The 22492-nt window shown below is 44.5% G+C and overlaps 2 protein-coding genes across 4 annotated transcripts in view; one reads left to right on the top strand and one right to left on the bottom strand.

Annotated features, from left to right (window-relative positions):
- Positions 1–22492, top strand: part of DNAJC2 (DnaJ heat shock protein family (Hsp40) member C2) — a 66916-nt gene extending 44424 nt beyond the window's left edge. Inside the window, exons 12-16 of one of the 2 annotated variants that reach the window (XM_085853214.1) lie at positions 3403–3472; positions 3688–3878; positions 4046–4146; positions 10783–10890; positions 22206–22492. In XM_085853214.1, coding sequence (XP_085709340.1) covers positions 3403–3472; positions 3688–3878; positions 4046–4146; positions 10783–10890; positions 22206–22429 — 694 coding nt within the window. In that variant the 3' untranslated portion in view covers positions 22430–22492. Of the gene's footprint in view, positions 1–3402; positions 3473–3687; positions 3879–4045; positions 4147–10782; positions 10891–22205 lie in introns of those variants that run through there. The other variant, XR_015050924.1, reaches the window with a different exon arrangement.
- On the bottom strand, positions 1117–2684 carry LOC147014843 (uncharacterized). Of its 2 annotated transcripts, none has more exons than XM_085853217.1 (2): positions 2274–2684; positions 1117–2129 (listed from the first exon to the last, which is right to left on the bottom strand). In XM_085853217.1, the coding sequence occupies exons 1-2, from the start codon at positions 2297–2299 to the stop codon at positions 1388–1390; spliced, it is 768 nt and encodes a 255-aa protein (XP_085709343.1). In that variant the 5' UTR covers positions 2300–2684; the 3' UTR covers positions 1117–1387. The 2 variants fall into 2 exon arrangements, with proteins under 2 accessions (XP_085709343.1, XP_085709342.1); XM_085853216.1 differs by having other exon boundaries at positions 1118–2402; positions 2528–2684.

Genomic DNA, 22492 nt, shown 5'->3' with positions numbered 1-22492 from the left:
TTTCCGCAGCGCCTCAACGATGGCGTACGCTTCCTTCTCTATTGCCGAGTGTCTCTGCTCGCTTCTAGAGAGAGTTCTCGAGAAGAACGCGACCGGCCGCCCAGACTGATTAAGTGTAGCAGCTATGGCGTGATTTGAAGCGTCGGTTTCCACCACGAAGGGCACCGAGCTGTTGATCGATAAAACCACGGACTTACTGATATCATCCTTGAGATTGTGGAAAGCCCTTACGACAGCGGCATCTGGTGGAAAGTTTTTGCAATGCACTAGGGGATGTATTTTCTCGGAGTATTGCGAAATCCATCTTGCATAGTAAGCGAACATCCCGATCACCCGGCGCATTGTTTGCAAGTCCTGAGGTGGTGGAAGCTCACGGAGCGGGCGCAATCGCTCAGGATCAGGCTTAATTGTGCCGTCGGCTATTGTGTAGCCGAGAAGGTCAATTGACCTTGCCGAGAATACGCATTTCTCGTAGTTGAGAGTCAGATTATATTTTCTAGCAATGCTCAAGAATCTGTCCAGATTCCTATCATGTTCCCTCTGATCCCTACCGCACACTGTGACATTATCCACGTAAACAAAAGTGTCTTCGAGGTTTTCATCTGAGATGATGTCGTCCATAACCCGTTGGAAGCAAGCTACTCCATTCGTGACACCGAATGGTATCCTTCTGAACTGGTAGAGGCGCCGCCCTGCCTGGAATGCAGTGTACGGTTTGTCTTCCTCTCGGATGGGAATTTGATGATAGGCGCTTCGCAAGTCGATGGTACTGAATACCTTATAATTGGCCACGCGTTCGACCATCTCATCTATGCGCGGCAGGGGGTAGGCGTCGAGTTGGGTGAAGCGATTGACCGTTTGGGAATAATCGACAACCATCCGTTTCTTATGGTTCTGACTGCTGGTTACTAACACCTGTGCGCGCCATGGCGAATCGCTCGGTTCTATAATTCCCTCCTCCAGTAATCGCTTGGTTTCCGAAGTGATGAAATTCATGTCAGCAGTGGTATATCGCCGCGATTTGATCGCTATCGGTTTGCAGACCGGCGACAAGTTAGCGAACAGCTGGGGGACGTCACCTCCGCGGTGGTCAACGCATTTAAAATTAGACGAGGCTTGCTTCCTCCAAAGGGTATTTCGACGCTCGTGTGCTGCTTGAGGACATTATGACCCAGAATTACGTCTGCGCACAAATCACGAAGCACCAGCACCTTTACATCCCGATGCGTGTACCCTTTTACGTCCAATTCAACATTGCAGTACCCTCGTACGCGGGATTGTAGTGAGGTGGCGGCCATGCATACCGTATTGTCAGTCGGGTGGATTACCCATTTCCTGCCCTTCACTAGCGAGCTGTTGACGAAACTTTCCGAGCTACCGGTATCAATCAGTGCCTCAGCCATATGCCCGTTAATTCGTACGTTGATGATAGCCTTGGATAGATTCCCCGGGAGGCTGCAGTCAATTTATTTTGCGAGTAGAGAGCCGCAGAAGTGGGTTTATTTCTCCTTAGAGTAGATTTACATACCCTGGCATAATGCCCTTTCTTGTCGCAATTCATGCATGTGGCATCTCTGGTGGGACATTTTTGACGAGGATGCCTTTTGTACCCACAAAAGAAGCATTTACCAACCGGAGCAGTTGCTGAGGAGTTTGACGAGGTCTGGGTATCCGGCACCTCGGGTGTTTCTCCATCCCCTATGTCTGGCTGTGTCTGTGCCAGTGGGGTTCCTTGAGTTCCCACCGTAGCAGCGTTCATGAGCAGCATCGGTGTCCCAAATGACTCAGATTGCTGCTGAGCCGTATCCATTGCTCGAGCCTGATCGACTACCTTGTCAAGAGTGGGTTGCGCTTTCTCTAGTAAGCGTTGCCGTATGTGGGCTGATCTGAGTCCTTGGATGAATGCCTCCCGGGTCGCTTCCTTTCGGTGTTCCTCGGCGCTTACCGCCCGGAAGCTGCAGTCTTTTCCCAGCTGATTCAGAGCTTGCAGGAACTGATCGATTGTCTCCCCGGCTGCTTGCTTGCGTGTGTTGAGAAGATGTCGTATGTACACCTCGTTCTTGGGCTTCACGTAGAGCGCTTGCAGCACCTCGATCGCTGCTTCGTAAGTGTCGCACCCCGAGAAGAGCCTGTACACGCCGGGCGAGACATGATTCACGAGAGCGGCAAATTTGTCAGCTCCCTCCGCGATGATGGTCAGATAGTGTGAGAAGGAACAGAACCAATGTGACCATTTCATTTCTGCGTCAGTCGCGTTCGGGTCTGCGTCGAACCTCTCTGGTTTGTAGATCTTGTCCATCTTTGGTTGAGAGAGCCGAGAAAATCAAATGGAATAAATTGAAATGAGAGCGAGAGATGAACCTTCAGAGTTTAGGCTTTATTCCATTTGATTGGAGCCGCTTCTGTGGGCACACCAGGAAATACAGGTTCAGCTAGGAGTACATAAGCAGTAACGTATACATGTGCAGTTAACCATTGCAGACTAAATCCGCGTAAGCACGGAGTTCGATATAATCTCCATTCTCACCAGTCAATGAGCACCTTCAGTTAACGAGCATCAAGTGGACAGCCGATGTCAATAGCAATGCCCCGGGGACAATCACTCGTGCCGCAGAGACATCCCCTTATACGCGAGACGCACAACATGTGATCCCGCGTCATGTCCCTCAATTCACGTTAATTCACCACATATATACATATATATATATATATATATACATATACATATATATATATATATATATATATATATATATATATATATATATATATATATATTGCGAATCATGGTGTCTTTCCGTGCATTCGTCTGTCTCTCGTTGACGGTGGCTGATTCCCACTCTGCGTTTCAAAAGCTGTGCATGCAGGCAAAGCTCAACATTCACTTTTGAAATGACAGGAGAACAGGAATGAATAATGTTGATGCCAAATTTTATTTTGCGTGCAGCATTTTTAGACAAATTGAACTTCCGCCGCCTGATGTTGCACCACCATTTTGTGGTCGCCAGTACAAGTTGCTCAGAGCTTTGGCTCTGAGTGAAACCAGGAGTGAAACCCAATTAACCTTCTTAAAGTCCATGAAATAATTTAACTTGATCGATGAATTTTAACTTTTCCCATCACTGGGGATACTTTTGCTTGCTTTTCCCATCACTGGGTCCAGGTATTTTTCTTGTGAAAATATAATACACATTCATGTGGTAAAATTTGGTTCGATGCCCTGCGAGGATCGAGCAAACTCGAAAATGTGCCTTTAAATAAATAAATAAACAAACAAACAAATGGTTGAGAAGCACTGTCATCATCGTGTGTATTTGTTTTTTTTTTTTTAAGTTTGCCTTTATTGAATTGTCAATTTAAACTCCTCTCCCTCCACGTAAATGGAATTCTTCTTCTTCCCAGTTTACAGGGGTTAAATGAAATGCTCGAACAAGCCACTGAGGGTGAAGCAAAAGTAGAGATCAACAGAAAGGTAAAGGGCATGGTTGTGGTCTGAGCTGTTTCTTTGGAGGGAGCATGTGTCTGTATCTGGGCTGTGAGGGGGAGGGTAGGGTGGTGAGGGAGGGAGTTCAACTGATCATGATCCATTTGAAGTGCCACCATGGCTGCCTCCTGGATTATGCTCATGCCTTTTTGCCTGTTTATGTGCTGTTGCCATGATGCTGAATGCGAGTCCATTTCCTGTAGCTGTACGAGGTAAACGAGGTGCTGGATCAGGAAAAGGCGCAAGCACAGCTTCAGGGGGGTCGCTCAACAGGGGTTGACGGAGTTGCACAACCGGCGGGTGGCGCGACAGTAACCAATGCCTGGTGGTCGGAAGAGGACGTGCAACTCCTCATAAAGTCGGTGAACCTGTTTCCTGCTGGGACGGCTGCTCGGTGAGTGGTTGTGGTATTTGGGCTTTGGAGATTTAAAAACAGATTAGGGTACCACATAACCATGCCAGCTCGAGCAAAGATCATGCTCATTTTCTTGACACAATTTTTGGGTCTGATGTAAGTTTTACAAAAAGGATACAGTGCGTGTTTGCTGTGTGTTGAACCAGGTGGGAAGTTATCGCAAATTTTATGAACTCGCACTCCAACAGTGGAGTGAAACGAATGGCGAAAGACGTCATTGCGAAAACGAAGACTCTACAGAAACTCGGTATCACAACACACCTTTGTCTATACATGTCCCTGTAAGTAGTGTGAATGATAGCGGTTCTGTCCCCTCTGTCAATTTCAATTAAATAATTTGATTATCAAACAGTTACATAATTTTGTTGGTTGGTTCTGGCCCACGAAGTGAATGGGGCCAGAACCAACCAAAATTAATTAAATAATTCACCACTACCCCCCTTTAATTACAGTTTCTGAGTGAAGTCCCCAGAAGTCCACAAGAACAATTTTTCTGAAACAAAAAAACAGTTTAAACCAGTTTCTGAGACACTTTCACCAATAATTACTGCTTTGTAATACACTCATCAATACTCAACATTTTTCTGAGCCAACAATGGGAAGATTGTAAAATTATCAAAAAGTATCGCTCTCCTTTCGGGCACATTGTCTGTTTTCATGGTTTGTTTACCATCTTCTTCTGACTTTCAAGTTCAACTTTCAACTTTTTTTATTGTTCACCTTTGTGAATTTAATTTAAATACTGTTTCTGCTGCGGCTCCGTTCCGGTTGCCCTGTTCGAGTCCTGCGAGTTCTGTCAAAACGACCGCAACCACCAACCAAGTACACGGTTCCGAGTAACTTCCCAGGCCTGTTTGTCACGTTAAATACTCGTGGGACCTTGGAATTAGCCGGGTGAATCGCTGATAGACACCCATGATTTCATCTAATCGGCCGAGCACACCGTTGGTTACAAGCGTGGTCGAACAGGGTTTCAACCCGACTCCAACTACACTGCAACCAGCCTAAACCATCAAATGAAGCAGCCAGAATAAATGGAATTCACCCCAAGACCAAGTGTATTTAATTAAAGAAAATGTACGTGTTAGGATACAAGAATGAGACAATCTCAATAACAATAAAATATGAATGGATAATAAAACCCCTTAACCCTTACCAAATGCACGCCCTTGATACAAACCAAGCAATCTGTGGATTCCTTAATTATGCTAATCTTAGGGCCCAATCAATCGCACGACTCTGTCCGTCTGTTGGTCACATTACTCCGAAACGATTATGCAGACATTCACCAAACTTGGTAGTTATGATTACCACATGGCAAGAAGGTGCAAGAGCGGTATCATTTTTGACCTCCTCCATCTGGGGCTTTAACTCAGAACTTGATATTGGGTCATTCCTGGTGGAACTTTTTACCATCTTTAAACTTTGCTTGAGTTGGGAAGCGTGGGAATTTGCAATAGCGCGTCATTGACTTCACTGTAATTAGGGTGAGCTATGACGGTTAGGATTGGGGTACAACGTAACATGACATCCATTGAAAAAAAATTGCATCAGACATTGACAAAAAAAACTTTTATTTTTATTAATGACGTTCATTAACCGGAATATTGTTTGTCCGGAACATCCTTGGTCCCGACCATTTCGGATAAAAGCGGTTCGACTGTATTTCACTTTGGTTTTTCCCATTTACCGTATTTTTTGGCGTATAAGTTGATACTTTTTTTTTTCCTGGAAGTCCGGGCCTCGACTTGCACTCGGAATCAACGTATCTATGTTTTAAGACATTGAAATGTGTAAATGAAAAGATTTTTGCAAAGTGTGATATTTTCTGAAATAAATTGTATAATTGTTAATTGAAAACGCACTTCAGCAAGTTTCCACTTAACGTTGTGGATGCTTTCCTAGAAAATGCAACGTTAAGCAAAAACGACATAAATTAGAAGAGATATTCCCATCGACGTAGTGTTATAATGGAGAGAGGGCTGGGAGGGGGTTGCATTCCCAGGGCACATTTTTGGTCACCCTGGCATAACTACATATTAGAGACGAATATTAAACAAATAAATTAAGAACACAAATGGACAATTAAATGAACAGTTACAGAAGTACTTACCAAAATGTTGTAATCACCTTCGGTGGTGGAGGTAATTTTTTGGGGGGGGCGGGGAGGGGGGGTTATTCGTCATTTTGGCTTCAAGTTCTCTTAATTCAATGTGTATTTGGGGATAGAATTATGATACTTTTTCAAATTAATTGTCTCAAAAAAAGAAAGTTAATTATCGAGGAGAGTCAACACATATTTATTGGTGAAAGTACCTTAGAAACGAGCAATTTCAACTGGGCTTTGGTCCAAAAAAAAAACGATCTATTTTTGTTAATTTCTGGGAATTTGTCTCAGAAACGAGTAATTGAAGGGGGAGTGGTGAATTGCTTAATTTTCATCGAGGGGTCAGAATCGACCAACAACATTAATAATTTAATTGTTTGATAATCAAGTTATTTTATTTTGGTAGAGAGGCCAGAACCAACATTATCATAATACTTATCATTCACCTTTATGCACTTCCCATCAGCAAATATTTAATAAACAGTGCACCATAAGCAGCTCAATTTGTACACAGAGCTTTGCATTTATGGAAGGTGGGATGGTGCAGTGTAAGGCTGCAGGTGTGGTTGGGGTCGGTTGGAGGGGACAATGCCATATTATATTCGTTCCTCCTCTACCTGCCCCTTGAATTTTGGCCCTCTTGTCAGAGTCCTAAAATGAGCTGCAGCAACCCCTGTTTAAAATATACCAGGGAAGAGAGTTAAGCACAGGCTGAATTTCTCTGGATCATAGCAACAACTGAGAAAATTACTCAGAAGCTGTTAGGTTTATCAAAACTAAAATGATATATGAGTAAAGTATGCATGTTCAAGAAATGAGAACATTTGGAGGTTTTGTATGAATTTTTTATGCCTCTGCGGATGAAGTCGCCAGAGGTATTATGTTTACCTCTGCCACCGAAGGTGAAGGAGGTTATGTTTTCACCCCCCTCTGTCTGTTTGTTTGTCTGTTGGTCGGTCTTTATGTGCAGGATATCTCAAGAAGTTGTGGACTCATCCGGATGAAATTTTGTGGGCAGGTTGGGTGTGTGATGAGGACGAACAGATTAGATTTTGGTGAAGATCCGGATCCGACTACTATAATTATTTCTTCATCATTGAGAGATGGGGCCAAAAATGATATATAGCATGCTATCTCAAAGTTGTGGACAGATTCGGACGAACCTTGGTGGACAGATTGGCGTGTGACCACAACAAATTGATTCAATTTTGGTGAAGATCCGAATGCAGATCTGGATACGATAATTATTTAATTTTAAAAGTGATTCTTCAGCATTGAGAGGTAGGGACAAAACGATATAGTACTGTATAGCATGATATTTCAAAAATGTGTTGGGCCCGATTATGTTCTCGTGGATCAGGCATTACGTGGCAGAGGTATGTGCTCTACCGAGTGCCCTTCCAGTTTCAGATTGTTTTTTCCTGAAAAAAAAACATGGGTTGAGGTACAGTGGGCTTGGTGGTGATGGATTAAGGTACAGTGGGGTGTAATGAGAGGGGGCAGAGGGCAATTGAAGATTGGATGAGATGGAAGAGCGAGGGAGGGGGAAGGAGGCACCTTTGTGGATGTGCGGGGGTTGTGCAACTTTGGGATGGGGCGTGAGTAATACTGGTGAGGGGGGGAGAGTTGAGAGAGAAAGGTGAGAGGGAAGCTTTGAGGGGGAAGAGTGTGAAGGTTGCTTTGAGAGGCAAGGTTTGAGTGGGAGGGGAGACGATGAGAGCAGGCACGACCAAGGTGCATGAGGGTGATGGGAGAGGGGAAGAATGAGACTTGGTGAAGAAGAAGGGAGCGGGCATGGGGAGGTACAAGATTGGGAAGAAGGGGAGGTGTGCTGAAAGGAGGGAAGGAGGATGTATGGGGTGATGAGTGTACTGATTGAGAGAGTGAGATATCTGTTGGGTTGGCATGGAGCCCACAGATGTAAGAACACCACACACTTTTGGACAAGAGAGGAGAAGCTGATACTGAAACTGAAGACAGTGAAGAGGTGCCAAGAGTGGAGGTAGGTTGAGGGGCAAGATGGGATTGGTAAGGAGAGGGGTTAGGAGGAGGTAGATGAAAGGAGGTGGGGTGAATTGGCACTGAAGTTGGAAAAAAAAAAAAGGATGATTGATGGAACATGAACATACATTGCAAACTGGGATTTAAAAATGTTAAAGTCAGAGATGTGATTAAAGTCATTACATAAAGATTGGTAGAATATGGAGGAAGAAAAGTCGGTACAGGAAGTCATGTGGGCACGTGGAGTACAACGTGAGGTTAAAGGTATTTTTTTGTTGTATTTTTTTATATATATATATATTTTTTTTTTTAAGAGATGAAATGGAGGGTATAGTTGAGGGGGATATAAGGAGGGTGGAGAGACAAGTGGAAAAAAAAATTGACGGTAATAAGGATAAACACGATCGCACGCATAAACGGGAAGAAGGGTAGGCCTCAAGGAAACCCGATATGAAAATACGACGAAAACTCCACAATTAGCACAAGTTCTAACACAAGACTGATCTGTAGGTTTTGTAACCAGCAGCAGAAATCCAGTTCCAGATAGTTCTAATGAATAACCTCCAAGGGAGATTCCATTCATGCTGCATCACTGTGCTTGTGGGAAAAGGAATACGTCTGACAAGTCTGATGGAGTTGCATTTTCTCTGTTGGAGGTCACCATTGGTCGTCCAGATTGAGGCCTGTCTTTAACAGCATTGATTTGTTGATGTAAGCGGACCAATGTCCTTGAAAATATGATGGAAGCCCCTGAGGTGTCCACTTTCACTGTAGGGCATCCCAGCATTGTTCATCCCAATAATTTGATTACACGCTTATTCCCTCAACCTCCCAACCCACAAAAATTAGTAATTTTTCTGTATGGAGTTAAAGGGCGAGCCCACATTTATGTACAACTAAAATGGCCACCAGTCAGCCATCTTTGATGAGATCACAAAATAAAGTGAGGGGCACGTGTATGCCGTCGTGTACTGCGCTTGTGCCAAGTTTGAACAACATCAGTAAATGCATGTGTGAGAAATGGTTGAGGGTGTGATCAACATCGGGTTTTTCACAACTAAAATGGCCACTAATCGGCCATCTTTGACCTGATCTCGAAAAAAAAAAAATGACTTGCTTATGTAAGCCATCATTCATTAATTAACTGTCTGCCAAGTTTGAAGAACGTCAGTAAATGCACATCCGAGAAATGGTTGAGAACGTGTTCAACATCAGCTTTTTTACAACTAAAATGGCCACCAGTCTACCAGCTGGCCATCTTTGATCAGATCACAAAATAAAGTAAGGTACAAGTGTATGCCATCGTGTACTGTGCTTGTGCCAAGTTTGAACAAACTCGGACCATGCATGTTAGAGAAATTGTTGGGGACACGTTTAAGTAACAAAGTGGCCACCTATCGACCATCTTGGATCTGATCTCGGGAGGGGGAGGGGGTGGAGGGTGGGGGATTACGTGCATATGTAAGCCGTCATTCATTTTCTGTGTGTCAGGTTTAACCAACATCGGTAAATGGCTGCCAGTCGGCCATCTTTGATCGCGTCGCAAAACAAGATAATGTGCCTATGTATTTCATCATGTGTTGTTTTTGTGCCAGGTATGAATAAAATCGCTCCATACATGTCCTAGATATCGTTGCGGACGCGCACACACACGGACACAAAAATTGAGACCAAATCCATAAGCCCCAGTTTCGGACCAAGTCCAACAGGGGCTAATAATCACTCAAAACAACAATATATTTAGCTATATATCAACAATATATTTACCCCTTCCATCAAAGGTGGACGCAGGTTATGTTTTCACCCCTGTCTGTTTTTCTGTGAGCAGGATATCACAAAACGTTATGGACGGATTACGATGAAACTTCGTGGACAGGTTGGGAGTGTGACAAGGAGAAATTTATTAGATTTTGGTTACGATCTGGATGCTAGAATTTTTATTTTTATATTTAAGTGATTCTTCACCATTGAGAGATGGGGCCGAAAAAGATTTCTTCTTTAACAGCCATCATTATCCCACCTTTCTTGTGGGGTCGGCCGGGGGCCCGAGTCTTCACGGCCAGACCTGACTTTCGACAAGTTTTGGTAGGGATTTGGAATTTGGCAATGGTGCTGGTGATAGTTCGTCTTCTCTTTGTGAAGAACACCATGGGATCTTTAACGTCTACCAACGAATGCTGGGAGACTGTAATCCCATTTAACGTTCATCCAAGGGACCACACGCACACTGCTGAAATCACCCTGCCTGTGAAACACCGGACTGACAGTTTATAGCTGGGTTGGGAATCAATCCGAAGTGAGACAGCTTAGAGGCGAGTGTGCGTACCTCCTTGGCCATCCTGTGTCACCCTTGGGGACAAAAACAAATAAATAAAATAAACGTTATAGAACACGACATTTCAAAAAGTTGTGGACGAGTTGTAGCAAAACTTGTTGGACGAGTTGGATAGTGAACAAGACCAAGCAGATGAGATTTTAGTCAAGGTCCGGTTCTCGATCCGGCCCATTGGTGAAATACAAAACGTAAACTGTTCAGACTGGTGGAGGTATGCACTCTACTAAGTGCCGTTCTCGTATAAGGTGCTAACTCGCCATTCTGTTTCTTCCCTTTTTCCTTTCTGCTCCGTTGTATTGTATTTCTGCTCCGTTGCTCCGTTTTTTTCACGCGTATTGTTAAACTCTTTTGTGAGTTTATAAATGTGTCGAAGTTTTACTTTGTTTTTTTCCTCATAAATCCTAAAATTCATCTTGTATTTTTCCCATTCTCATGCACAGACCCAGTGCAGAAGGATGAGTTGAACCGGCGAGCCTACGAACTCTATCACCGTGACCACATATCCAGCAAAGCAGCAAATGTGGCCGAGCCTTCGCAGAGGTTGGACGGTGAGAGTGATTGTATTCTATCCAGATGCATTTTGCTTTTTAAAAATTTTATTTATTATTATTTTTTAAAATGAGGTCTGACAATAAAGTTCCAGGACTGATTTTCTTTTTTGTTGACAGGCGGCAGCACTGGCTTTGGTTTCGTAATTGGACGTGCATCGTAATCTTCCTGTCAGTACCGTGTTAGCCGTTGTTTTGAGCAGTTGTGTTTTGTTAAAATAATAAGTGTTGCAATCATGATCTGATGATGAACGACAGATTTATAGAACGAGACTCATCAAGTTTTTGGTAAAACGAAACGAAAGTCGCACGAACATTTTCGACAAGTTGAAGCTGGTGTATGGGGTAGACACAATGTCAAGATTGCGTGTGTTTGAGTGGGCCAAGAGGTTTGCAGAAGGGTGAAACATGACGCGTAGTCGGGACGCCCATCGATTGCCAAAACGGATGAAATTGTCGAAAGGGTGAGAATGTTGGTCCGATCTGACCGATGTCCGAAACTCCAATGAAAATAACTCATTTTGCATCAATGGAAGAGATCAAGAGAGCCGTAATAAATGAGCTAAATGGGCAAATGGCCTTTCAGACAACATCTTCCCAGGGTGCTTTGAAGCATGGCAGTGATGATGGCAAGCGTGTATAGACTCCCAGAGAGATTACTTTGAAGGCGACCACTCAACATAATTGGTACGTTTGCAATAAAATTTTCAATTGCTTTAATCCTTTAACTTTATTGTTGGACCTCGTAAATTGGCAACCGATTTTCAAGCTTTTTGATAAGTTTCAATACTGCACCATCTCCTTCATGGAATGCTTCTTTTATTGCTTTCTGGGCATGTTTGTAAGTAGGGAGGATGAGTTTGGATCCACATCTGCAAGGACAAACTAAAGTTGATGAAGTGTGGTGTGTTGCTGTATTTCTTTCTATGTCATGGCTTTTGAAAAGCAACGGACATTTTCAAAGTTTATTTCAGTTTGAAAGCCAATCGTTGGGTCTGAGGATACCAGATGGGTAGTATTTATGCCTCCTGAAAAATCAAAAATATGGCAATGATCAGTGATGCGGATGATGTATTGCATTTTGCTGTTGTCACAATTGGGCTATGTCCATCCATTTTGTCTGCGCTTCTTTTTTTTGGCTACATATCCATCCATTTTGGCTACGTATCCTTCATTCACCATTTTATGGAGTAGGTATTTGCATCTCCCATGTGATGTTCTGACACAATTAAGAACAATCCAGTACTTTGGAGGCAAGCAGAAACCGGATAGTTATTTTGCTGGATCTGCACCACAGTGGAGACATCACATGTTGACCACACACTTCGACATTGGTTATCGATTCTTAAAAGTATTGTGGCATACGTCGAAAAAGGTTTCCTAGACTGGTTAACTGTAAGAGACTAGATTGATGTCTTGACCAGATAGGTAGAATGAAGAACTGGTCTTGCTCGTGGAGGCCACTCAGACTGTCCAAGACAAATGCTTGCATTCATCTGTGTTGGCAAACAGGTAAAAACAATGTATGGAAATTGCCAGAACTAAACTGAGGTATGCTAACCACTTAGTGGGGAAACTTAGCATAACAATTGTGCATTTTGTGAGGAAAGCACCAAATTTGGCATACCAGTAGCCTAACATATTATGAACAGATTTGGATATTGGGCCATCTCAAATTCACCCGCTGATGGCTGTGGCAGCCATTTCCCACTGCCATGAAAAATTTTGAGATGGCCCAATATCCAAATCTGTTCATAATATGATAGGCTACTAGTGTGCCAAATTTGGTGCTTTCCTCACAAAATGCACAATTGTTATGCTATATTTAGCTAAGTTGCCCCACTAACTGTAGGAAGCAAGAAAAAGCCGAGGTTTTGAGTCTTAACCCTTTGTCGGATGCTGTATGCAGTAAACCCTTAAATATCACGGGCGTTACATTCCTGGAAAATGCCACGATATTAAAACCAATTTCTGATGGGAATTCAGGGGGTTAGGTGATTGGGCTTCTAATAGCCTGGTGTTGGCTTAGTGGTTAGGGTGGCGGCTTGGGATCCCAGTGTCCTGAGTTCGAGCCTCGTTGGCCACTGAATTCACACCAAGGGGTTGACTCAGCTCATCATCCTTCCGAGGTCGGCGAAATGAGTGCCAGTGTACTGGTCCCGGTGTATGCCCCGGTTAGAATAGGTGTACCATATCCCTGTGTGTCGTAAGAGGCGACCAGGGTTGGCGTCAGGAAGGGCATCCGGCCATAAAACATTGCCTCACAAAAAGCCAAACCCCTGCACAGCAGGGAAAAATGGCTGTAAAAACGGTCATTTTAAGCCTGGTGTTGGCGCAGTGGTAAGGGCAGCGACTTGGGATCCAAAAGGTCCTGAGTTCAAGCCCCGTTGGTCCACTGAATTAATACACCAGGGGGTTGACTCAGCCTGTCATCCTTCCGAGGTCGGCGAAATGAGTACCAGTATACTGGGCCGGTGTATACCCCGGTTAAAATAGGTGTACCATATCCCTGTGTTGTAAGAGGCGACCAGGGTTGCGTCAGGAAGGGCATCCGGCGTAAAACATGTGCCAAATCACGATGCGCATCATACAGATGATCCGCTGTGGCGACCCCTAACGGGAGCAGCCGAAAGAAGAAGAAGAAGTGATTGGGCTTCTCAAAAATAGAAAGGAAGGTGGGCGGCAGCCAAAAATAAACACGTCAATTGAAATAAACATGTAAAATAAATATAAATCAGCTTTTTGATAGAGTCTCCTGCTGCATTGAAGCAGATTAAACATGGGCCTTCCCTTCTGTAATTTGTCTAACCCCCCCCCCCCTCCACATATATATATAAATATATATATATATATATATATATATATATATATATATATAAATATATATATATATATATATATATATATATATATATATATATATATATATATATATATATATATATATATAGTTTATGTATAGGGCAGTGCACACCTCCCATGTTCCTCCAGCTGAAACTGCTGCATAAAGCAACAAGAAGGCCTCCACAAGGTAAGCGATTTGCTGTATCAAACCCTTCCCAGAGTTACTCCACAGGTATAAAGATATTCACAAATAGTACACACAGAATCCCAATGCTGCACACCCACTCAGCTGCCGGACCGGTTTCATCGCTTATTGGCGAATCATCAGCAACAGCGCAGACAGCATTGCATACCAATGAGGCCACGCATGGTACGCATTGCTGTCTGCACTGTCGTTGGTATGCATTGCATTGACCCAGACATCGATTGACCTCTGGCTCACAGCCAGCAGAGACATGACTATCACTGCCAAGGTAAGTGAATCTCTCTGTGACCTAAAAATCCTCGCCACAAACAGGTACAGACAGGATAGCAGCATCCAAGATGACATTGAAAGCCTGGATCTTAGTTTTGACCCAGGAAATCCGTAATCCCAGCAGCTCCGACTCCTCATTCAGCATCTTGAGTGCCCCCAAAAGGATATCCAGCGTCTCTGCAAAGATGACTGCATCATCTGCGAAATCAAGGTCAGAGATATTGACATTCCCAAATGATGCACCGCAGCTTGATCTCTCCGACATCCTCCCCAGAATCCAGTCCATACAAGTGCTGAAAAGGGGAGGGGGGGCAGTACATACCCCTGATGAACTCCAGTAACAACTCGGAAATGGTACCATCACATCTCACAGCACTCTCAGTACCAGTGTATAGTTCAGACATCAGATCGATCAGTTTTGGTGGCACCCCACGAAGACCAAGAATCCTCCAGAGGACATCCCGATTCACTGAATCGAACGCTTTGCAGAGATCAACATAGGCTGCAAGCAGCCCCTGCCGAAAATCTCGTCTGCATTCGATGATGATCTGAAGGGTAAGGATACGGTCAATCGTTTACCTCTTTGGTGTAAAGCCTGACTGCTCTGGCACTGGTGCTCAAGCAGATGGTGGCGAACCCTCTCAAGAATTATCCGAGCAAAGACCTTGCCCAGCACTGAGGGCAGTGCCACCCCTCGGTAGTTGTTGCAGTCTTGGCGATCACCCTTCCCTTTCCATAGAGGGACAGTTATAAGCTGAACAGCTCAGCTTATAACAGCAAGGCCCCTCTTCCAGTCAGTTGGGATGATGCCTTTGTTCCAGGCAGAGCACAGAACTGCATGCAACGACACGAGTACAGCATTTCCACCAGCCTTGAGAAGTTCAGCATGGATGCCACAGTTCCCAGGAGCTTCACGCCATTTCAACCGGTTCACCGCAGTCTGTGTTTCCACAAACGAAGGTGGACCATAGTTGATTGGAGGGTCAGAAATAGCGATTGTAACACCCCTGACATCCAACTCGACAGCTGGTGGATCAGCCTGGTGCAGCTGCTCAAAGTAACTGGCCCAGTGGCTCTTCACCTTGGACTCCTCTGTCAAGAGTCCCCCACCCTCTGCTTCACAGCTGCAGTACACCGAGGGACGAGCTTGGAGGAACACAATGCACTAATTCCCATGTAAGCGGTGCAAGAATCACTTGATCACAGGTGATGCTCTACCCCCTCACATATTCCTTGCACATAGGCCTCCTTGTCTAACCTCAGTGCACGTAGTTTTATGCCTCAACTCCCTGAACAGCTCAACTCTACCATTAAGCTGTTAGGGCTTGGCTTGGCTTGGCCAAACAGCTTGGCCCTGCGACTGGTCAATGGTATCCAGTGTCCCTTGAGAGACAAAATTCTTCTTCGCCCTCCGGTGAGTTCCAAGACATCCACCGGCAACATCAAGGATGGTGGTCTTGAAGGCATTCCACAACTCTTCAGGATTCTCCAAAGCACCCAGACCCCCCAAATCTCCACTTAGCCTGTTCACAAACTCTTCAGCTACCCTCTCTTCCTTGATCTTGCCAACATCCAGCCTCGGCTGGGATGGTACCATTCTCCCAGATTTAAGCTGCAACTTCAGAGTTACTCCCACAAGCTTCTGGTCAGTATTGAGGAATTGATCACTCTGGTAGACCCTGCAGTTCTGGATCATCCTCCAGCGACCATCAACGAGCATATGATAAGTCTCCTTTGCCACACCGCCAGCGTTGGAATACCAAGTCCAGTGATGAGCTTGTGGGTGATGAAACCATGAACCAACCACCCTAAGTCCATGACTTCTTACACAGTCGAGGAACTTATTGCTCTTCTGGTTCACAGTTCCAGACCCATGGAGACCAACACACGTCTCATAACCATCCCTATCAGTTCCAATCGATGCATTGAAATCCCCCAAGACTAGAAGGCCATCTCGCCTGGGGCACTGATCAACCACTGACTCAAGCGTGGCATCTCTCTCTATTGAGTGCAGCCTGTGGCTGCTGGTTGCATCATTGGTTGGGACACGGCTATGCCGCTGATGCATTGTCCCCCTTACCAGTACACTGGTGCTCATTTTGCCGACCTCAGAAGGATGACAGGCAACCTCCTGGTGTATTTTTAATTCAGCGGCCAACGGGGCTTGAACTCAGGACCCTAGGATCCCGAGCCACCACCCTAACCACTAAGCCAACACCAGGCTTCAAGCGTGGCATAGAATGAGTCCTTCACGGTGAGATCACTCGCCTCATTCGGAGCATAAACAGAGATCAGGGAAATGACACCCAAGGAGTGATGAATCCTTCGTCTCGTAATATGCTTGGTGACCGGTGTTACCTCAATAATCATTGGAGTCAGCTTATTTGACACAGCTGCAGCAACTCCTTTGTGCATGGTAACCATCATAGTGACCAGACCAATTTGTCGGTGGAACCACCCGCCACGATCTTGCCACTGTCCGGTCTCCGAACCTCAGAGAGTGCTGCAATACCGATGTTCAAACGCTTGAGCTCAGATGATAACAGAGACAGTTTGTCATCTTCTCTTAGGGATATGATATTCCAGGCACCCACCTGAAGGGACCTCCTCAGGTTAGCCCAAGGAGACCGGCGTCTGGTGGACCACACCTATGACGGTGCCACATTGAAAGTCACTGAGCTCTTCAGTGCAGCCCGTTCTACTGCCAATGTTTGTCTCTGGAGATTGCATGGTTGTGTGCTTGATTTTATACACCTGTCAGCAATGGGTATGGTTGAAATAGCTGAATCCACTAATTAGAAGTGGTGTCCGCATACTTTTGGCCATGTAGTGTAGTATAATTAAAAAGTAGGCACAGCCAACCAATAAATATAATTGACCTCCACTCTCCAATATTGAAACAAATGCGAAGAGCAGGGTCACCCTCAGGCAACGTTTCGCTTGTGAACCACAAACACTCTCAAGCCAAAGTGAAACAAGCCAGCGCAAGCAGCCGTTTTATTGTTAATTTTTATAGACCACTCGACCTCCTTCCGGTCGCGCATGGAAGCATGGAACCATTTTTTTGTTGTTGTTAAAACGAGCGAAAGCCACATTATCATCATTGGGTTACTTCTCATTCCTTTGTTGCAAATGTCATTATCTCGTGTTGTAATGATGCACATGAGTGATCAGGACTGTCCTCCCATTTTTCCCCCTGCTGATGTGCTTCCATTTGAGCACCTGCTAGAACCCCTGGGTGCTGTATGGGTAAGGTTGGCTTGTCAATCATCTTATTTTACACCTCCCCTTCTTGATGTATTCGTGTATTGTATTGGGTTGGGAGATCATTAGTTTCACTGGTTAACCCCCTTCCCTGTTCTTTGGTTTGCCAAGTTTCAAGAATCTATTGTTGGTGTTTGGTGGGCATGGCACTCAGTATACGGTTTCCATCCAGGTCAAACTCATGACCGGTTTGTACCTGGTGCCTTGCAAATGGATAGATTTGCCATACCCAGCCGCATTGCCCTTTTATGTTCATCCAAACCTGATTTGAGCCTTCTCCCAGTTTCACCGACATCCACCTGACCACAATCATTACAAGTGGTACTGTACTACCACTCGTGACTTATCACCAGATGGAATAACGTCTTTTAATTTGGTGATAGCTCTGCGGATAATGCATGGTGGTTTAGATGCCACTCCGATTTGTGCCCCTTGCATTACTTGGGCAATTCTTTCCAAGAGGTCCGGGTAATACAGTAGAATTCATCGACCAACGATTTCTTGTTCCTTGATGTTTTGGATTCATGGTTTCTTGAGTCCAGGTAAAAAATGCTTGCCGTAACCATTGTTGGATAAAATGTCCTGTGCCTGTTATCTCTCTTATTGCAGCATCTTTGGACGATGAACTTTTCCATGCTTGGGACGCTAGTGTGTTAGCAACACTATGTTTGTGATCGGCAGGATTACACAAAATTAAAATCGAGCAATTTATTGGTGTGGGTTGGTTTTCTATACACAGACGTTTCCAAAGAGCCGTCATGTTGTCGGTGTACCTCCACATCCAAAAATGCCAATCGTCTGTCCTCCATTTCTTTGGTAAATTTTATACTGGGGGTAAACATCACCAAGTTTTTATTTATTTATTTATTTATTTATTTTTCTCCAGGTGTTCTACTTTGTCCTGGTGCACGATGGCAAATGTGGCGTCGACGTATCTTTACCAGTGTCGTGGTGACCAATCATTTCTTCCAGTAAAGACTTTCTGTTCTAACTCTTCCATCACCAAGTTTGATACCACTGCAGACACCGGAGAGCCCATCGCTGTTCCAAAGATCTGTTTGTAATGTGTACCATCACGCACGAACGTCGCACTGTCCAGACACGTTCCCAGAAACCCTGTGATGTCATCGGGCATGAGCCAACTGTTGGGCGAGGCCGTTTTCCAGTCATCCGACTCATCGAGGCGTTCCCGTGTCACTTTGACCGCCAAATCCGTTGGAACATTTCTGAAGAGCGAGACGACATCAAATGACACAATCATCTCTTCATCACAGATTTTGATATTCTTTAATCGTTGTCCAAACTCGTCGCTATTTCTGACGGTTGTTTCGGTTTTGCCCACCAGTTTGCTGATAATGCAAACAATATAACGCGATGTTCTCCATGAAGGAGTGTTGACGAAAGACACGATAGGTCTTAATGGGACATCCTGTTTATGTATCTTTGGTAAGCCATGTAATCTCGGTGCTACTCCGTTGTTGCTGTACAACCAGTGATAGTCCTGCACTGCGAATCTGCCAGTTCTTTTCAAAGCAGCCAGTTTTGAGTTCAGGGTTCATTGCTGCTTAGTTGTGGGGTCGTTATGCAGCCTCATATACAGTATCTCACAAAAGTGAGTCCACCCTTCACAAAAATGTACATATTTTGTTGTAACTTTTTACTTCGATATATTATAAACGCAAGTCTCAAAGAAATGATAGATTGGACATTCTGTCATACATTTACAGGCCCAAAACATTTATTCTGTGGAAACAATGTGGCATACTGGGCATATCTGTGAAAAGGGGGGGGGGCAACAAAAGTGAGTACACCCGATGTACTTTCTCACATTAAAGCGTTATTGTATTCATTATTTTTTATGTCCACCATTGTTTTTGAGCACAGCAGCTATTCTACTTGGTATGGAGTTTACCAGTGTTCCACACGTCTTTGCTGGGATCCTGTTCCCCTCCTCTGCAATGACTTCTCGAAGTTGCGTGATGTTGGACACCTTTCATCCCTCAACCTTACATTTCAGGATGCCCCACAGGTGTTCTATTGGGTTTGGATCAGGTGACATGCTTGGCCACTCCAACACATTGACCTTCGACTTCTTCAGAAAGGCAATTGTCTGCTTGGAACGATGCTTCGGATCGTTATCGTGCTGAAATACAGCTCCTCTCCCAAGTTTTCGCAGGGAGGGTAACATCTTCTCCTTCAGGATGTCACAGTACATTGTCGAATCCATGTTTCCCTCAATGAACTTGAGCTCTCCAGTACGGCAGCACTCATGCATCCCCAAACCATGATACTACCACCACCATGCTTGACAGTCAGGATAACGCACTTGTCTTGGTACTGTCCCCCAGGTCGCCGCCAGACATGCTGCACTCCATCAGATCCAAACAAATTGATCTTCGTTTCATCAGACCATAGGACATGTTGCCAGTAGTCCAGGAGCTTGGATTGATGTGCTTCATCAAACTGTTTGCGAGCTTTCTTGTGGCTCTGCTTCAGGAGAGGCTTACGCCTTGGACAACGCTCATGCAACCCGATACGATGGAGTGTGCGACGTATGGTTTGCGCACTAACAGACTGGCCAGAAACTGTAGAAATCTCTTCAGCAATCTTGGCGGCACTTTGTCGTCTGTCTTGGAGGACTAGATTCTGAACTTGGCGAACAGTACGTGCAGTCAACTTTGCTGGTCTACCCTGGCGAGTGCAACTCATTGTTGTACGCTTCTTGGAGAACCTCTGGATGACCTTGGCCACGGTGTTGGGGCTTACTTTCAAAGAAGCACTGATCTTCTTGTATCGTTGACCATCTTTATGTAGGTCAACGATTCGATCTTTGACATATTTCGAGAGCTCTTTACCATGAGGAGCCATGCTGCTTTCTCAATGGCGATTGGTACAGTATTTCCTATGCAATTATTTCTTCAGCAAGCAGATAGACAATTACTGCATTGAGTACACTTCTTCACTTGAAACATACCAGGGAGGTTGCAGCTCTATGGACATTGTGTGTATCGTTTGGTGCATATTTGTACCTTGAACACTCTTTGACTTAAATATGCAGAAAATGGAAGCTGTTTTTATCATGCTTGACTTCTTGTGCAGACAATAGCAGGGTGCACTCACTTTTGTTGCCTCCTCTTTCAGAAATATTCGTAATATGCCAACTTGTTTTTATGGAATGGCAGTTTTGTGCCTGCATACATATTGCAGAATGTCTACTCTGTCATCAACTCGAAGGTTTTACTTCAAGCACAGCTGCTTAAAAGGTTACAATGAATTATTTACATATTTGTGAGGGGTGTACTCACTTTTGTGAGATACTGCATGTATTTATATCACTCAGTGCTAGCACTTTTTTTTAGATGGATTGATTTGTCCAGAACGACAACAGATCTACCCTTATCTACAGTTCAACCTATCCAGTCATCCTCTCCAAAGCATCCTTGAACTCCTTCTCTGTATCAGTCCTTCCTGTTTGTGACCCATTTATCGACATAACACACACCGTTTGCCTCTGTATTACCAACCATGCCGTAGCAACCTGTCACTCTCATCTTTCCACTCTGACCACCTCCTTGCTGATCTCTTCCAACACCATTATTCCCAGGCAGTTACAATTACTGTTTCCATCCCCTCCCATGTGCAAAAGCTTGGATCCCCTTACCAACCTCTTCGTCATGTCCCCTTTCAATCTAGTCTCCTGCACACACAACACTTTTAACCTCCTCTGTCTCCTCTCCACCACCTCAACTCTCCGCTCCATTTGTCCATCATTCAAACGATCGAGCCGGACATCGTTTCTGAACTGCTGCCTGCCTGGAAGTGCTCGTACCATCTTTATCAGTTCAGGACATTCAATCCCTATTTCTGAAAAGTGAAAGCTCTCTATATTTATTTTCTATTTCTGAAAGTGAAAGCTCTATTTTTCCAGATTTCTGTCTCTTGACACATGACCAACCTTTGTTGCAGGGTGCCGCCATCTTAAAATGCAGTACATTGTGGGATATCTTATTCAAAGTGTACAGCAAGTTGGAAAAGGACGGAGGGGAAAAGATAGGAATGAAGACATTCATTGCAGCATGATGGACTGCTTGAGACTCACCATAAGCTAATGACTCGCTAAAAAACTTGAAAGTTACGAACAAGCTCTTACTGTGCTGGATAGATGTCACAAATCCCTCATTGAGTTGTTGGGTACCTTCATTATGCGATGTCATTCATCATCGTGTTTTGTAGAAGTTGGAAGTCATTCATTATGCTGCATTATATGGTAACAGAGCAGCTTGGTTGCAAGTTTGAGCTTGATGAGAGTAACGTGAGAGCCTGGCAGACCGAAATAAGTTATTGAGAAGACGCCCAAGACCAAAAGAAGGCCAATCATTTCTCCAGACCGAAACAAGGTCCCGATCGAGTGGATAACCAAGTGCCGATCTCTAGGGATTGTAGTCAACACGGTTAACGGCAGGTTGCAGGCGAAGATCATCGCTATAAACCTGTAGTTGTTGGATTGCTGGTTATACATAGAAACTGGTATTTTCCTGAGAATTTTATCCAAAAGGTGCCATGCGTATTAAACACGAGTGATTACGCTCTTTCAAATTGATTTTTTTTTCCATCAGATTTATCTCTTTGGGTAGTGGGACTGGGTGGGGGGAGGTGTTGGATAAAGTTTTTAAAGTAAATTTGCTTGTGTGTAATCCTATTGCCTGCATTTTGGACACTCGTTGCACTTCAGGCCAAGAGGCGGCCAAGGGAGAGGCGATGGCTCCATGGACAGCAGCCGAGCAGAAGCTCCTTGAACAAGCACTGAAGACCTTCGGTGCTGGCACGGCAGAGCGATGGGATCGTATTGCCGATGCTGTGCCTGGACGAAGCAAGAAAGAATGCGTGCGGCGCTACAAGGTCCCCTCTTCCTTTACCCGTTTTTCTCAAATTGTCGTTGCTCGTGATATTTCATGAGCATGACAGTTCCATGAATTACCTTTATTCGCGATGTGCAGATGGAAAATGGTTTTGGGCACT

Source organism: Eptatretus burgeri, chromosome 13, assembly GCF_056783735.1.
Source record: "Eptatretus burgeri isolate ZD-2024b chromosome 13, Ebu_testis_v1, whole genome shotgun sequence".
Taxonomy (NCBI): domain Eukaryota; kingdom Metazoa; phylum Chordata; class Myxini; order Myxiniformes; family Myxinidae; genus Eptatretus; species Eptatretus burgeri.
The sequence above is the reverse complement of the archived record's forward strand: the minus strand, read 5'-3'. Positions and strand labels throughout refer to the sequence as shown.

Bases quoted from the DNA above. Each gene is read 5' to 3' on its own strand.
- LOC147014843 (XM_085853216.1), bottom strand. From the start codon at position 2,299: ATGGACAAGATCTACAAACCAGAGAGGTTCGACGCAGACCCGAACGCG.